The sequence below is a fragment of the Ceratotherium simum genome, chromosome 3, assembly GCF_057802395.1.
Source record: "Ceratotherium simum simum isolate JZ-2026a chromosome 3, ASM5780239v1, whole genome shotgun sequence".
NCBI lineage: Eukaryota > Metazoa > Chordata > Mammalia > Perissodactyla > Rhinocerotidae > Ceratotherium > Ceratotherium simum.
Genome location: NC_141902.1, coordinates 27,548,535 through 27,563,763, shown reverse-complemented (window position 1 = coordinate 27,563,763; position 15,229 = coordinate 27,548,535). Strand labels below are relative to the sequence as shown.

The 15,229-nt window shown below is 40.5% G+C and overlaps 1 protein-coding gene across 1 annotated transcript; it reads right to left on the bottom strand.

Moving 5' to 3' along the window:
• RAB2B (RAB2B, member RAS oncogene family) lies at positions 1–15,227 on the bottom strand. The gene is made up of 8 exons (XM_004421272.3): positions 14,928–15,227; positions 14,623–14,694; positions 12,151–12,218; positions 7,417–7,499; positions 7,109–7,201; positions 3,010–3,121; positions 2,331–2,399; positions 1–1,639 (listed from the first exon to the last, which is right to left on the bottom strand). The coding sequence occupies exons 1-8, from the start codon at positions 14,971–14,973 to the stop codon at positions 1,532–1,534; spliced, it is 651 nt and encodes a 216-aa protein (XP_004421329.1). The 5' UTR covers positions 14,974–15,227; the 3' UTR covers positions 1–1,531.
• Positions 15,228–15,229: the final 2 nt, after the last annotated feature.

The following is a 15,229-nucleotide window of genomic DNA, read 5'->3' as shown; positions in this document are numbered from 1 at the left end:
TTGGATACATGCATATATTTAATAATGAAACAATTCATCAACAACAAAAAAAATTAGAAAAATTCATGAGACCTCAGTGCTGTGGAAGAGAATAGGACATCAAGGCAAAAAGATATAGCAACTGACCGAGAAGGCTGCATGATGAGTAAAGCAAAGGCAAATTTGGCTAGGATAGTATTATAAGCTCTTGAAAAGGAAAATGGCTAGACAAGTACCTACTTTTTTGACTGCTTGGAAGCAGGCAGCCTTACTGTATGGTGCATGGAATGGAGGCAAAGAGCCAGGGAAGGGAAAGAAGAGAAGGAGAAGAGCAATTAAGAATCCAAGATGGAGGTTACAAAGAGAAGACTCTAAGGCCTTGTGTTTCCTCTGCAGTCTAAAATAAACCTGTTCTAAGTCTTTAAGTACGTCAGTCAAATTCAGTGAACACATAATGAGTAGCACTAGGCACTGTAAAGGAATGGTGGAGGAAGTAGTTTACAGAAGCTAAAGGATAACATGGTTCCTGCTCTCAAGGAGCTTATAACCTATATGGGGAGACAAAAGTCCACAGAACAACTACAAAACATATTTACAAAGTAATATAAATACAAATAAATATACATATGAATAAACAACATATGAAAGCTAAGGAGTACTGGGTCAATAATTGTTTAGATGTCCCTAGGTCAGTCAAAGACGGCTTTCTGAAGGAAAAAATTTCGGACTTTCTGAGTATTGTTAGCAGAGAGTGGGGCATGTGCAAAGGCATAGAAGTGGAAGTAAATATGTCATGTCCAGTAAGCAGATTAGCTTGATTAGAGTAGAAAGTCTAAATAGGTCTAGTTAAGAAGTGAGTGTGATGAAACAGTAGGGGTCTTTTTGGTGAAAGATACTGCAATGTTAGGTCTGGTCCCTAGAACAAAACGAACAGGGAAGGAATGTTTTCTTTAGGTAATGATGATAAGTGGCCACAGGTCCAGGAGCAATTCCACTGCTCTCAAAAGTTTTGTAGTTACTCTAAGACAGAGAAACTAGCAATGGGATGGTAAAGAAGTATTCAGCATCCTTGAGCAGTTCAAGTAGGAGGAACTGCCTTCTGCAAGAACCCTTAAGAAGTGGCAAGTGAAAAACCTCAATGAAATTCCTAGGCAGAGGATCTATCATCCAAAGGCCAGCCAGATCCCAGGAATCTCAAGTGCTCAAGCAGAATGTCCTAGACCCTTGTTACTAATTCTTGGTGGGGAGCAGATTGTGTATGCTTATAAAAGGATTTATTTATTTTGAACTACCATGACAATCAACTTTGATTCTAACACTTTAGAAATTAAAATAGGAGGATGAGAAGAGCCCTAATCTATAGGGAATGCTCACGTCCCTGAAGAAGGACAGGTCAGTAAGGGCCCAAATTCTCCCCTGGTCTTTAAGTGGAAAGGCAAAACATCACACCTTGAAAAGAGGCTTTCTCAGCCAAAGCAAGTAAGACCTCTTTCTTTAAGCCTATTGATCTGAAGCTGTTCCAGGAAGGAAAAAAAGAGTCCAGGCCAGATGTTCAGCAGCAGCCAGAGTTGGACCCTACGTCACGAGAGTTCCGCTGGGAGGCACTGGGTCCCACTGATGTTGAAATACACTGTTGGGGACCAATCTTGATGCCGTTTGCCTGTAAAAGAAAAGAGGCAATAGTTCCCACCTCAGTGCTAAAATAAATGGGAGAAAGGAGCAGGATAAAAGGAGAAATCATTAATTATATTTTCTAAAAGCAGATATGCCCTTGGCAGGTAACCATGGGCCCTAGCCAGACTGTTGTGGAACCATAATCTGTGACAGTAAGGATGAAATGACCAGCTGTGGTATAAGTATTACAGATGCATAGAAGTGTATTTTGTACCCATTTTTAAGGTGACTGTTAATACTTAAGTTTCACAGCTATGTGCAGAATCAGGATGTGATTAGGTAAGAGTAGGAGGAAGCAAGAGTAGAAGTAGCATATTAGCATATAATTCTTTTTTGTTTTGCCACAGAATTTGCTTTATAGAAATGGCCCTGCTGAGCACTTAAGAATTACACCTCCCCCATGCCCTGGAATAGTAAAAATTGAGGTTGAGAAGAAAACCTCTCATACTGTATATGCCTTTTAGATCACCAACTAATTTCTTTAAGCATTCTAGGTCTCAGACTTGAGAGAAAAACAGAAAATGATGACGGGTTCCTGTGTACCTACATAAAAAAACCAAGTATGAATTGGCATAGCTTCAAATAGTACAATGTTAGGGAATAATTATATTCTAGGGAGCTTCCTGTCCTGTTTAAGACAAAGCAAAGTTAATTGTCAGCCCCCCACCCTTTCTCACCTCATTGTGGACATCAAATAAACCCTGCTGGATCTTCCTATATATTTCTTTGGCTGTGTTAATGAAGGCCTAAAGGAGAAAAAAAATCATATTATTAGCCTCAAGTTTACCTAGAGAAATGAAAAAAAGAGAATACAAATAATATTCCTATTTGGATTTTTAAGGTAAATTAGGAACCATTAGGAGAATTGAATACAAACACAGAAGGTCCCCCAAAGTCCCTGTAAAAGCCATTGAGAGTAGTTTCAAACAGAGAAAAGGGATTATATGGTATTTTGGTACCAACCCAAGATGTTCCTAAGGTTCCTAGGTTGGCACCCTTTGCAAATAAAACAAACATGCTCTCTTCTCAATCTGTGTTGTTACTTTGTCACTGAAGTCAACGCTAGGCTTAGGAATGACTACAGGAGAACCCATCAGACCGTCCAACTAAAGTGATTTACAAGGAACAGTGGTGTCTAATCCACAGTTACCAATTAACATTATCCAAAGCAAAAGTAAAACCTTAGGAGTCAAGATAAAAGAAATGGGACATTTTCATTCAAGGGAGACATATGGTCACTGACCATAAGGCATCCTTTCCTTACCCATGTCTTATAGGAGAAGAGAATTCTGAATAAAAGGACAAAGATATGGTGTAATCTCTGAAAAGCTTTCCCTACTTTTTTCCAAACAGTACCTCTTCAACATTGCAGGCTGTTTTAGCTGAAGTTTCCATGAATATAAGTCCATGCTCCCGAGCAAAGGCCTCTCCTTCTTCTCTCTTCACATCCCTTCGGGACTCTAAGTCACTGAAAGAGATTAATTGGACAGAAAACTAAAAAAAGATCCAAGTGAAAGAAGAAACTCTTGTTCTAAAAGAAACCCATAGCTGTTTCAACTGCCAGCTAATCCATAAAGAATGTAGATCCTACATGATACTCTCTTGCACAGGGTTACTGACTTCTGTAGCCTCGTGGAAAATATTCTTCAGATTCATGACAGCTGCTGCATGGTTGAGGATTATACCTTACTCTGTTACAAAGAAAAAGGTTTATAAAGGGTTAGGCAAGCCCTATAGTTACTCAAGGCTTATGCCCTATGCTTCTTTTTCAAAAGAGATCCAGCGAGAGCAAAGGAAAGAAGATGAAAGGAAAATTCCAGTTGTTAGAAAGTAGAAAAGTCATAGATGTCCCATCCCATAGTAATGAGTGTCTTCCTCTTTTACTGGAATCTATCCACAAGAAGAGACAGAGCAAGGAATAAGGAGAACACAGTTGCTTAACTCTCACTAGTCTCATTATTACATGCTATAATAGCACCTTACCTCCAGGGAAATGAAGGATTTGGAGAAAATGATACGGATAAAATTAGGTGACAGAGCCAAGGACTGAGAAAGGGAATAAAGTGGCATGGAAAGACTTTATGAAAGACAGGATAAAAGGCTGCAGAATAAGTTAAGAATGGACTGTTTGATTTTCATTTTTCAAATTGGAAATTTTATTTTGGGAGGTTTCCAGTTTCTCAACCATGAGAAAAATCAAGGAGTAAGTCCATTAGAGAACAGCAAATCTCCAAAATATGTATTTATTATTCATTAGCTGTGTGAAGACCAGGGAAGAACTATCCATCTAAATGTCAACACTCACAAATTTATACCTCTAGCCCTGACGCTTCTCTAAGCTCCAGATCTGTTTGTTCATTTGTCTGTTCTTCATTTCCACTCTGATGTGTAAAAGCCACCTCAAACATACATTAAAATGGAACTTGATCTCCACCTCCCAACCTGCTTCTGCCTCAGGCTTCCACACCTCACAGCACAAGCCTAAAACCCAGACATTGTTATTAACACCTTTTCCTCCTTCACTCCAAATACCCAATCCATCTCAAAGCGAGTTATTTCCAAAAGGTACCTTAAAATCATCCTTTTCTCTCTCTCTCCAGTCATTGCCCTAGTCCATGCCACCACTCTCCCCTGGACCGCTGCCACTGAGACCCCACTTCAACTCTGCTCCCCTCCAGGGTGAGCTTTTGAAATCCAATCAAGCCACTTCTCTGCCTAAAACTCTTAAATGCTTCCTACTGTATTTAGAATAAAATCCAAACTCCTTACTAAGGCCTGTAAGTCCTACAAGACCTGGCCCCCGCCTACTTTTCCAAGTTCATCTTGCACCATTTCCCCCCCTTGATTCAGTCCAAGCAGACCAGGTTTCTTTCAATACCATAAACTTGCCAACCTTCTTCCCAGTTCAAGCCTTTCACGGTTTGTTCCCCTGACTTGATACTTTTTTTTTTTTTAATCTTTGCCTACCAAACTCCTACCCATCCTTCAGATTCCAGCTTAAATATCACTCAATCAAAAACACCCTGTTACTCTCTTTTATAGCACTTTTTCCTTCACTGCATTTATCACAATTTGTAATGATACAAATCATTTTATATTTAATATCTATGTCCCTGCTAGACTGTAAGCTCCATGGGAGCAGGTGCATGACTCTTTTTTTTTCACCTGGCACACTCAGGATCTGGCACAGTGCAGGACACAGTGGGTTTTCCATAAATTTGTTGAACCAATAAATGAGTACAATTAGTCTGTGGCCACAATTCTCCAATGGTACACCCTAAGCCCTACTACAAACTCACAAAGGTGCCACAAGATACTTTAAATTTTTGAGGGAAACATAGCAACACTCAACATCAGAACACCACATGAGGGCCAGCCCTGTGGCTTAGTGGTTGAGTGCGCACGCTCCGCTACTGGCGGCCCGGGTTCGGATCTGGGCGCACACTGATGCACTGCTTCTCCAGCCATGCTGAGGCTGCGTCCCACATACAGCAACTAGAAGGATGTGCAACTATGACATACAACTATCTACTGGGGCTTTGGGAGGCAAAAAAGGAGGAAGATTGGCAATAGATGTTAGCTCAGAGCCGGTCTTCCTCAGCAAAAAAAGAGGAGGATTAGCACGGATGTTAGCTCAGGGCTGATCTTCCTCACAAAAAAAAAAAAAAAAGAACACCACATGAATTACAAGCTTAAGATAGTTTGCAGTGTCAATATTAGATCACAAGACATTCCATTCAATATCTGCATATCTTTGTGAAGCTGAGTTTTTGGCAATTGCTGTGATAAAAAGTAAGTACGTGCAAAAATCAATTTGGAACAGGAAATGAGAGTGGCAGTGTCCAATCTTGATTCCAAGGTTTGAGAAGCTGTGCAGTGCCCAACAGACACACAAAGGTCATTAGTAAGTAATTATGGTTACTTAAGAATGAAATAAAAAAAAATTTTAAGTTTTTCATTTTTCAGTTACTAAGTTGTTATGACAAAAATACTTGTTATATATATATATATATATATGTTTTTTTTTGTCAGGAAGATCAGCCCTGAGCTAACATCCGATGCCAATCCTCCTCTTTTTTGCTGAGGAAGACTGGCCCTGGGCTAACATTCGTGCCCACCTTCCTCTACTTTATATGGGACGCTGCCACAGCATGGCTTGGTAAGTGGTGTGTCGGTGCGCGCCCGGGATCCGAACCCGCGAACCCCGGGGCCTCCGAAGCTGAGCACGTGCACTTAACCGCTGCGCCACTGGGCCAGCCCCACTGGTTATATTTTTAGATCTAACTATTTAATAACAAAACTGTTAGGTATTTCTTTTGGCCTACGGGTGCCAGAGAAAATTTACTGAGAATAACAAGTGTTGGTGAGGATGTGGAGAAACTGGAACCCTTGCACACAGCTGGTAGGAATGTAAAATGGTGTAGCCGCTACGGAAAACAGTATGGCAGTACCTCAAAAAATTAAACACATAAGATCCAGCAATTCCACTTCTGGGTATATACCCAAAAGAATTGAAAGCAGGGACCCAAACAGACATTGGTATACCCATGTTGACATCAGCATTATTCCCAATAGCCAAAAGGTAGAAGCAACCTAAGTGTCCATAAATGGATGAATAAACAAAATATGGTAAATACATACAATGGGATACTATTCAGCCTTGAAAAGGAAGTAAGGGCCGGCCGCGTGGCTTAGCAGTTGAGTGCGCACGCTCTGCTACTGGCGGCCTGGGTTCGGATCCCGGCCACGCACTGACGCACCCCTTGTCCGGCCACGCTGAGGCTGCATCCCACATACAGCAACTAGAAGGATGTGCAGCTATGACATACAACTATCTACTGGGGCTTTGGGGGAAAAAAAAGGAGGAGGATTGGCAATAGATGTTAGCTCAGAGCTGGTCTTCCTCAGCAAAAAAAGAGGAGCATTAGCATGGATGTTAGCTCAGGGCTGATCTTCCTCGCCAAAAAAAAAAAAAGGAAGGAAGTTCTGACATATGCTACAATATGGATGAACCTTGAGGACAGAATAGTAAATGAAATAAGCCAGTCACAAAAAGACAAATATTGTATGAGTCCACTTATACGAGGCACCTAGAGTAGTCAAATTCATAGAGACAGAAAGTAGAAAGGTGGTTGCTAGCGGCTGGTGGGATGAGGAATGTGGAGTTTGTGTTTAAGGGGAACTGTGTTTCAGTTTGGGAAGATGAAAAAGTTCTGGAGATGGATGGTGGTGATGGTTGCAGAACAATGTGACTATACTTAATGCCACAGAACTGTAAACTTAAAAATGGTTAAAATGCTAAATTTTATGTTACGTATATTTTACCACAATAAAAAATTTTTTTAACTGAGACACTAAAAGCACCATAAGAAAAGTTTGGGGACCAAGTGATTCAATGTCCATAGAGTACCTAGATGACTCCTGATACTTATTATGTATACAAATAAAATTTTACCTCTTATTCCCAATCAGCATGATAACCATGTTGGAGCTGGAGTGCTGCCGGGCATCCTCTAACCATGAGGTCAGGTGGTTGAAGGTTTCACGCCTATAGCAGAAAAGTTTAGAAAATGGGTCAGAGGCCCATTTCAAAATGCCAAAGCAATTCCAAATGTATGAGAAAAGGGGGAAAGCTACATGTGTAAAGACAAATACTAGAGAGGCCATTCCTCTTTAGCATTCTTACCACAATCATTAGATAGAAAAGAGAAAGATTTCAAGAACAGAGGAAAGTCCCCCTCCCACCCACCAGATCTGATTCACCTTGTAATGTCGTACACCAGCAGGGCTCCGGCTGCTCCTCTGTAGTAGGAACGGGTGATAGAACGGAAGGACTCTTGCCCAGCCTTTCCCACAAACACGGCAATAAAAAATCCCAACAAAACCAGGTTATTTCCAGAGAAATGACTTGACCACATGCTACTCGAACACGAAGGACTTAATTTTAAAAAAGAACTTCTATTAAGAGAAGAGAATTCGGGAAAGGAAACATGACTGCCCAGGGAGAAGCCCAGGTGGGAAATCAATATTTTTCAGTGGGACTTCAATCGATATTTTGGGTGGATTTCAATTCTTCCTGTGAGACTGTCCATCAAATTGCTGAATGTTTAGCATCACTGGTGCCCAGTCACTAAATGCCAGTAGCACCCCACAGTCAGTGTGACAATCAAAGACATTCCCATATGTTTCCCAGTATCCCCTAGAACAACTGGAAGTAGGAATAGAAACTTAGAGTATTTTCAATCCCAACACGATGTTGAACACATCACATTAAGTTTTTTTTTCTGTTTCTATTCTTTTATCTGCAAAAAGGAAAATATCTTAGAATACCAATACTCTGTCTAACGGAAGTTTTATTCCAATGGATCAATGTAGAAAATTAGTCCGATACAAAGCACTTAAATTGGGCATATTCTAATTGACCTTTAGTGTTCCACTAATAAAGACAGGACTACCAAGATGTCCCTTGTTGGGATCTTGTCATGGCAAATAGGAATAAGGAAAAGGGAAGGAAGACTAGGGCTCAAGGAAGAGTTTTCCTGAAAAAACCCAACTATTCACACTCTAATGTCATTTCCATTTGGGCCAAGATATTAAGTTTTATTTATAACTGAGCAATTTATTAATGCTCCCACATACTGGGTACTTTTGCTTTCTTTTTTTGTTTGTTTTTGTGAGGAAGACTAGTCCTGAGCTAACATCCGTTGCCAATCCTCTTTTTGCTGAGGAAGACTGGCCCTGGGCTAACATCCGTGCCCATCTTCCTCTACTTTATTGGGATGCCACCACAGCATGGCCTGACAAATGGTGCGTCGGTCCATGCCCAGGATCTGAACCTGCGAACCCTGGGCTGCCGAAGCGGAGCGCGAGAACTTAAATCACTATTCCACTGGGCCGGCCCCTACTTTTGCTTTCTTTCTTTTTTTTTGTGAGGAAGATCAGCCCTGAGCTAACATCCATGCCAATCTTCCTCTTTTTGCTAAGGAAGACCGGTCCTGAGCTAACATCTATTGCTAATCCTCCTCCTTTTTTTCCCTTTTTCTCCCCAAAGCCCCAGTAGATAGTTGTATGTCGTAGCTGCACATCCTGCTAGTTGCTGTATGTGGGACGCAGCCTCAGCATGGCCAGACAAGCGGTGTGTTCGCGTGCACCCGGGATCTGAACCCGGGCCGCCAGTAGCAGAGCATGCGCACTTAACCACTAAGCACTTTCTTGATGGAACAGTTTTGTTTTGTTTTTTTTCCCCTAAAGCAAAAGCGTTTTTTAAATAATAATATGAATATCCTGGGCATTGAATCTATCCTATTAGGAGAATTTTCACATTCTTGATATCATTTATCCTCACATCCCTAAATAAAGATTTGATAGGAAGACTATTGTTCATATATTAAACATAATAAAACTTAGGATGTGGACATGGGAAAATAAACGGTCTTCTCATAGTATAATAACAGTAACAGCGATGATACTAATAATAACACAAATAGGAAAAATGAGGCTCAAAGGGATAAATAAGTTCAGTAACTGGCCAAAAGTTATAAAGCCTATAAATGCTGAATCCATAATTTAAACTTAGGATCTTAGCACTTCCTAGCTAAGTCTGTTCTCTTAACCATTACGTCATATAATCTAAACCTGGGTTTGAAGGTGAGAAGAAAATTCTAGTACAGTAATTCTAAGGTTACTTTTTTTTTTTTTTTTAAAGATTTTATTTATTCATTTTTTTCCCCCCAAAGCCCCAGTAGACAGTTGTATGTCATAGGTTCACATCCTTCTTGTTGCTGTACGTGGGACTCGGCCTCGCGTTGGACGGAGAAGTGGTGCCTTGGGGCGTGCCCGGGATCCGAACCCGGGCCGCCAGCATCAGAGCGCACGCACTTAACCGCTAAGCCACGGAGCCGGCCCTAAGGTTACTTTTATAATACAAGAATCTCTTTCTACAAGAATCAAACAAATGTTTTGTTGAGTTGCGTACCTGTTAGAATATCAGAATCCAAAAATAATTCTTAAGAATTTTGTTGGTAATATTAATACTCCAAAATTTAAAACATACTTTTTCCCTCCAAGAGCTCACTTTAAGTTTTTATTTTCTAATACTTTTATGTCTTAAATTATTTAATTCCTGTTTTTCTTTTATCTCTTACTGACTTTTTCTCTTCTTCTATTGTTGAAAGCCCTTTCCTTCCCCATGGCCTATAAGGAACTAAAAGGGAGAGTCTGAGGGAGGTCCACATGTTGGCTGAATCACATGGCAGCATTTAACTTTAGCAGCTGAAAATATTTCCAACGGGTCATCAGAAAATGCCTTTTAAAATCAAATCATTTTACTTCTTCATCTCAGTCCAGTTCATGAAGCAAAATCTGTGAGACAACAATTTAGAAAGAGTGAGTGGGTTCAATGTGGGCTGGTTTGCATCAGTCTAATTATCTTTGTCCATTCCCAGTAAAAAAAAATCTGAGGCAGCAAAGAACTAAGATGGAGGTTTGATAAACAGAATTAATAGCTTTGGAATGGAAGCATCATATTATAGTTTCAAGACATATAGTTTGAAGTATCAATTCCTATAAAGTCAGATACACTCATTTCCTAAGAATCAAAACGCATTCTAAAGTAAAAAGCAAATGAATCTGGGATTACTTAATCAATATTTTATATTTGCTACAGTACAATGCCTCTTCATTTAGCATGGTTATTTGGGCAACTATATACAGAATGAATAAAGCTAAAAAATGGCTCTCTAAATCCTTATCAATAACCAGAACAGCGACAACAAAAACTGTGGATAACTTAATCTCAGTAAAAATACCCTCATGGTAATCCCTAAACATTTTCATGTAGGATGGTTTTGGGAGTAAGGAAGTAGGGTCAACAAAGTGGGAAGCCAAGGTGGGGAAGCTACCTCTAATGGGCAGGAGGACAAGGCTGACAAGAGAGAAATGATCAGGCTTACCCAGAAAGTGGCAGACAAGACAATTCCTACATTATAGGTAGGAATCTCTTAATAATTTCAAAATAGAAAACTCCAATATTCTGAAACACGGTATCTTTTTACGATTCAACAAAAATTAGTATAATTTCAAAACAATTATTAAAAGAGAGCAGACAAGAACTAGATCAGTTGCATTACAAGTGACTATCAGGCCATGTGGTTCTTCACATGTGGTTCCATGTGTGTCAATAGAGCAGTGGCTCTCAACTTTCTTATTTCATGATCCAATCATGTCTCATACTATCACTTAAGGAAAAAAAAAAAGCCAGCAAGCCAAAACTTAAGACACTTCCATGACCATGACCATACCACTAACTGGCAGCTATTAGGTCTCCTAGCATCAAAACATCCATTTTTGGAAATGGTAGAGGTTTAGGTTAAAAAGGCAGAATCTAGCTAATACCTGTCTTGACACCTACAGGCTTCACTCTTTGTCACCTCCTCAGAATTTGTCCTGTGGCCTCTTTAGGTAGCCAAATCTACCTTTGTGGGAAATATAAAAACCAGGGGATAATAAAAGGAGAGTTGTAATATCTACTTGGATTAATACTAATGAAGAACCCCTGGGCCCCAATAATGAAAATGGAAGGGAACAAGCTGTTTAGAAGTGAGTTTGGAAGTTTTAGAGGTATCTGGCTAGTGCTACCATTATCAGAGATGTGAAGTGATTCATGTTCCTACAATGTGGTGAGATGAAAAATCTGATCAGAGCCAGCTCTGATGGCCCAGTGGTTAAAGTTTGGCGTGCTCCACTTCAGCAGCCTGGGTTCAGTTCCCAGGCGTGGAACCACACTACTCGTCTGTCAGTAGTCATGCTGTGGCAGCGGCTTGCACAGAAGAACAAGAATGACTTACAACTAGAATATACAACTATGTACTGGGGCTTTGGGGAGGGATTCTATGCAGTGGTTAAAAGGAATGAGGTAGATCTGTATGTATTGACATGAAAATGTCTCAAGACACGGACCAAGTCTTAAATCATAGAGATTGTTAAATAAAAAAACCTAAGTCACACAGATAGGTCCACTTTGCCATGATTCTATACATGAAAAAACTAACAAAAACAAAAACATACCATATATCTGTATATGTTTAAATGTATGTATCTAAATGCAGAGAAAAAGTCTGAAAGCATAAACACTGAATCAGTAATAGTGGTTTACTCTGGCAAAGCAAAAACCAAGATTGGGAGGGACAAGATGTTTATGTGTGTGAGGGGGACATTCAATTTTTACTCTATACACTTATATTATTTGCTTTTATTTTTAGTAGAACAAACTCATATATATTACTTGGGTAATTTAAAACAAAAATAAAAAGATAACGGCAGTCAGAATCTGCAAGCATAACAAATGGAAGGGAAAGCTTCCCTCCCTCTTTGCTTTCATCCTTCCCCTACTCTCATTTCCCCCATGAGCCCCACCATCAGAGCCCTTTTCCCCTGCATCAGCCTTTACTGTTCTATTTGGGGCATAGTTGGGGACTAAATTATTTTGTCCTTTCTCACCGTATCCCAGATTTGCAGTTTGATTTGTTTTCCATCAATGTTGACCATACGGGCCCCAAACTCCACACCTGTCAGTGAAGATCAAGAGAAAGAATATGATTCTCATGAACAACAGCCATGTTGAGTGAGAGGTTCATGCTTTTCCTCAATGCGCTAATGACGCTCTATCTGCACTCAGTGCCACTAAGCCCATTACTACTGCCTACTTGTTCCAATTAATTCTGTGTTCCTTAAAGTTTCTTTTCCCTCCTAGAATTAAAAACAGTGTTCTGGGTGTTAATGACCTTAGGAATGTAACCAAAAAGCAGATACAGGGATAAAACTAAATAAGAAGCCAAATTTAGCAATGTTAGTTAATGCTTAGATTTGATTAGGTAATGTTTAATTTTGTAACTTCTAAAAACTTTAAAAATATTTCCTAACATTTTCTCAGAGTCACTCTGTAGTCCTCTATAAAACAGTATTTCTTTTTTGCAATTCTAGAATTTTTTGTTTGAGAAAAGAACCTATCTAAGAAATAGGTTCTCAAGACTGATACCTTTCAGATCTCCAATAATTCCCAGAGGTCATCGGAAAAGAGCCTCCATCATAGCAATATGGAAACATACAGTCTGAATAAAGGTTTTGGTTCACCGGGCATTTATCTTCTTTCAAGTTAATGTCAGGACAAAATTTAAAAATCAAATATCACTTGCATTAAAAATACTTGATCATAAATCAGAAAATTTGTCCTATTTTCTGTTCTTTACATAGTACTTGAGGAATTCTGATTTCCAAGTAAGAAAAAGCACTAATGTAGCTTCCAATAAAGGGTTGATATGTGCCTATTCGGTGGCCCCGTGTATAATATATCCAGAATGTCTCTCTCACCTCGAAGGTGCTGCAGTCAATAAGAAAGATATAAAAATTGTTTCTTACTACTCTAGACTGCTTCATCAAGAAGTGATAGCTACTGAAAAAAGTCACTAAATTTTTTCTTCTTTCTGGACAATGGGAATGGAATTTCAATGGGGAAGAATTAAAAACTAAAACTTTTGATTCCTTTTATGCAACTTCCTCTAGTTATGCACTCAGAGACCATTATATTTTGCAACTATTTTCCTTCCAACTGCCTGTTTATCTTGGTACAGAAGACTGAATTCAGAAAGAAACACAGCCTATATTGGACACTGGGGAAAACTTGGATCATTTCATTCGTCCATTTTAAAGCTCGTCATTTGCTCCCATTACCTTCAGGTGTTTCAAGACTTGGCACCTTTTTTATTCTCTAGCTTTATTTTTTGCCACTCTCCACTTCAAACTCCATACTCCAGCCATATTAAAATGACTTTCAGTTTTCCAAAGTTAGCCTGATCTCTGCCATTCCCAAACCTTGCATATGTTATTGCCTTTTGCCCTGATCACCTTTCCCTTATCTCTACACCTTTGCCTGGATAACTCCTACTCTTTCTTCAATTTTCAGCCTTTCCTGAGAGAGGTGGCAGCCTTTCTTTCCCTTCTGCAACAGGAATTTATTTGTCAGGATCTACCCCCAGCCCCACCTCCTACATTGGAAGACTGTAAACTACTGACCGGCAGGCACAATGTTTGCCTGGTTAAGCACTGTATCATTAGCACCTACCACAGTGTGGGTGTTCACTTGATATTTATTTACAAAAACATTTTCCTGTTGATGCTATCCTCTAAATCCTTTTCTAACCCCATTAGTTATTTGGCTCTGAATAAGTCCTTTGGGAGCAGTAGCAGCTTCAGATTTCCAAAAGGTGGGACTTGAAGTGACAACATGGTAAAAATAAGAGCTAGGGATTTTGTTCAGAAACTGCATCTGCATGGCAAGAAGGCTAGTTTTATATACCTATACTCTTTATTTGGGCTGGGGTTACGCAGATTATGGGGAAGGGGTTACTAAAGCCCCAGCAGGCCATGCCTTAACACAAATGCGTGGCACATGTTTACACTTTCCAAGATCACCAGTGCTTTTGGAACTCGACCATACTCTTTTTCTTTACAAGAAAAGTTGATAGTTTCATTCACTCTTTAATTCTAAGTCTGGGATGGCTCTTCAATTTGCTTTTTCCTCTCCAACACACAAAAAAATCCCTGTATTGGTGATTACTTTGAAAAACATGTGAGGTTAGCACTAATTTACCGCAAAGCCAATTTTTGAATAAGTAGTTATGCTTTCGTGGGATTTTCCATAAACACACAAATGGCATTTGGAGGGGAAAAAAAAGTCCTACAGCTGTTGATCCATACCTCACGTTCATCTCTAAAGTTACCTTTCAATTATTTACACCCCACTACACTACCCATTTATCAGCATTTGGTTAGCCACTCTTCATTTAACATAACTTTGGACTAGTTTAAAAGTAGAAAGAGGTAACTTTTTACTTCGAACAATGAAGGCTCCTAACTTTCCAGTTTAGCTAGTCAGGCATTATTATCTGTTCTGGGACAGGTAGATGCACTTACCTATTGTGAGGTCGTGGACAGGCTGGAACCGCTTGTCTGTAAACTGCAGGAGGAGACATGACTTCCCCACGCCTGAAAGGGAAGAACGAGCGTTCCAGGAGTCACACCGGCTAAGGAACAGTCTCTGAGGCCGGCCGTCCGGGACTGGGGAAGGGGAGCCCCGAGCCCCGCCCCCGGCCGTCCCGCCCCGCCCCCGCCCGCTCTTCTGGAAATCGCCCAGCCACTAAAGGAGCCCCGCCCCCACGACCCAATTTGGGAGCTTAGGATCCCCGCCCCAGCCTTGAGGGCAGCCGCCCGCGGGTTACCTGTGTCCCCGATGATGATGTACTTGAAGAGATAAGCATAAGTCATGGTCCCGTTTCCTCTGGATTCCGGGTCCGCCCGACTTCTACAGCCACTAACCTCCGGCCTCTCTAGCCACTCAATCTACCGATCTCCGGCCCCTCTAGCCCAGATCACGTCTCTATTGCTCTCCACAGAAATCTTCTCTCGGTCAGAGCGACGGTAATACCGAGACACGGCCTGCGGGGACGCCTCTAACACTTCTACGTGCCATGATACCACCAAGCTCCAGGGGGCGATAGCTAGCCTTTCCGTCCGCTCTGCC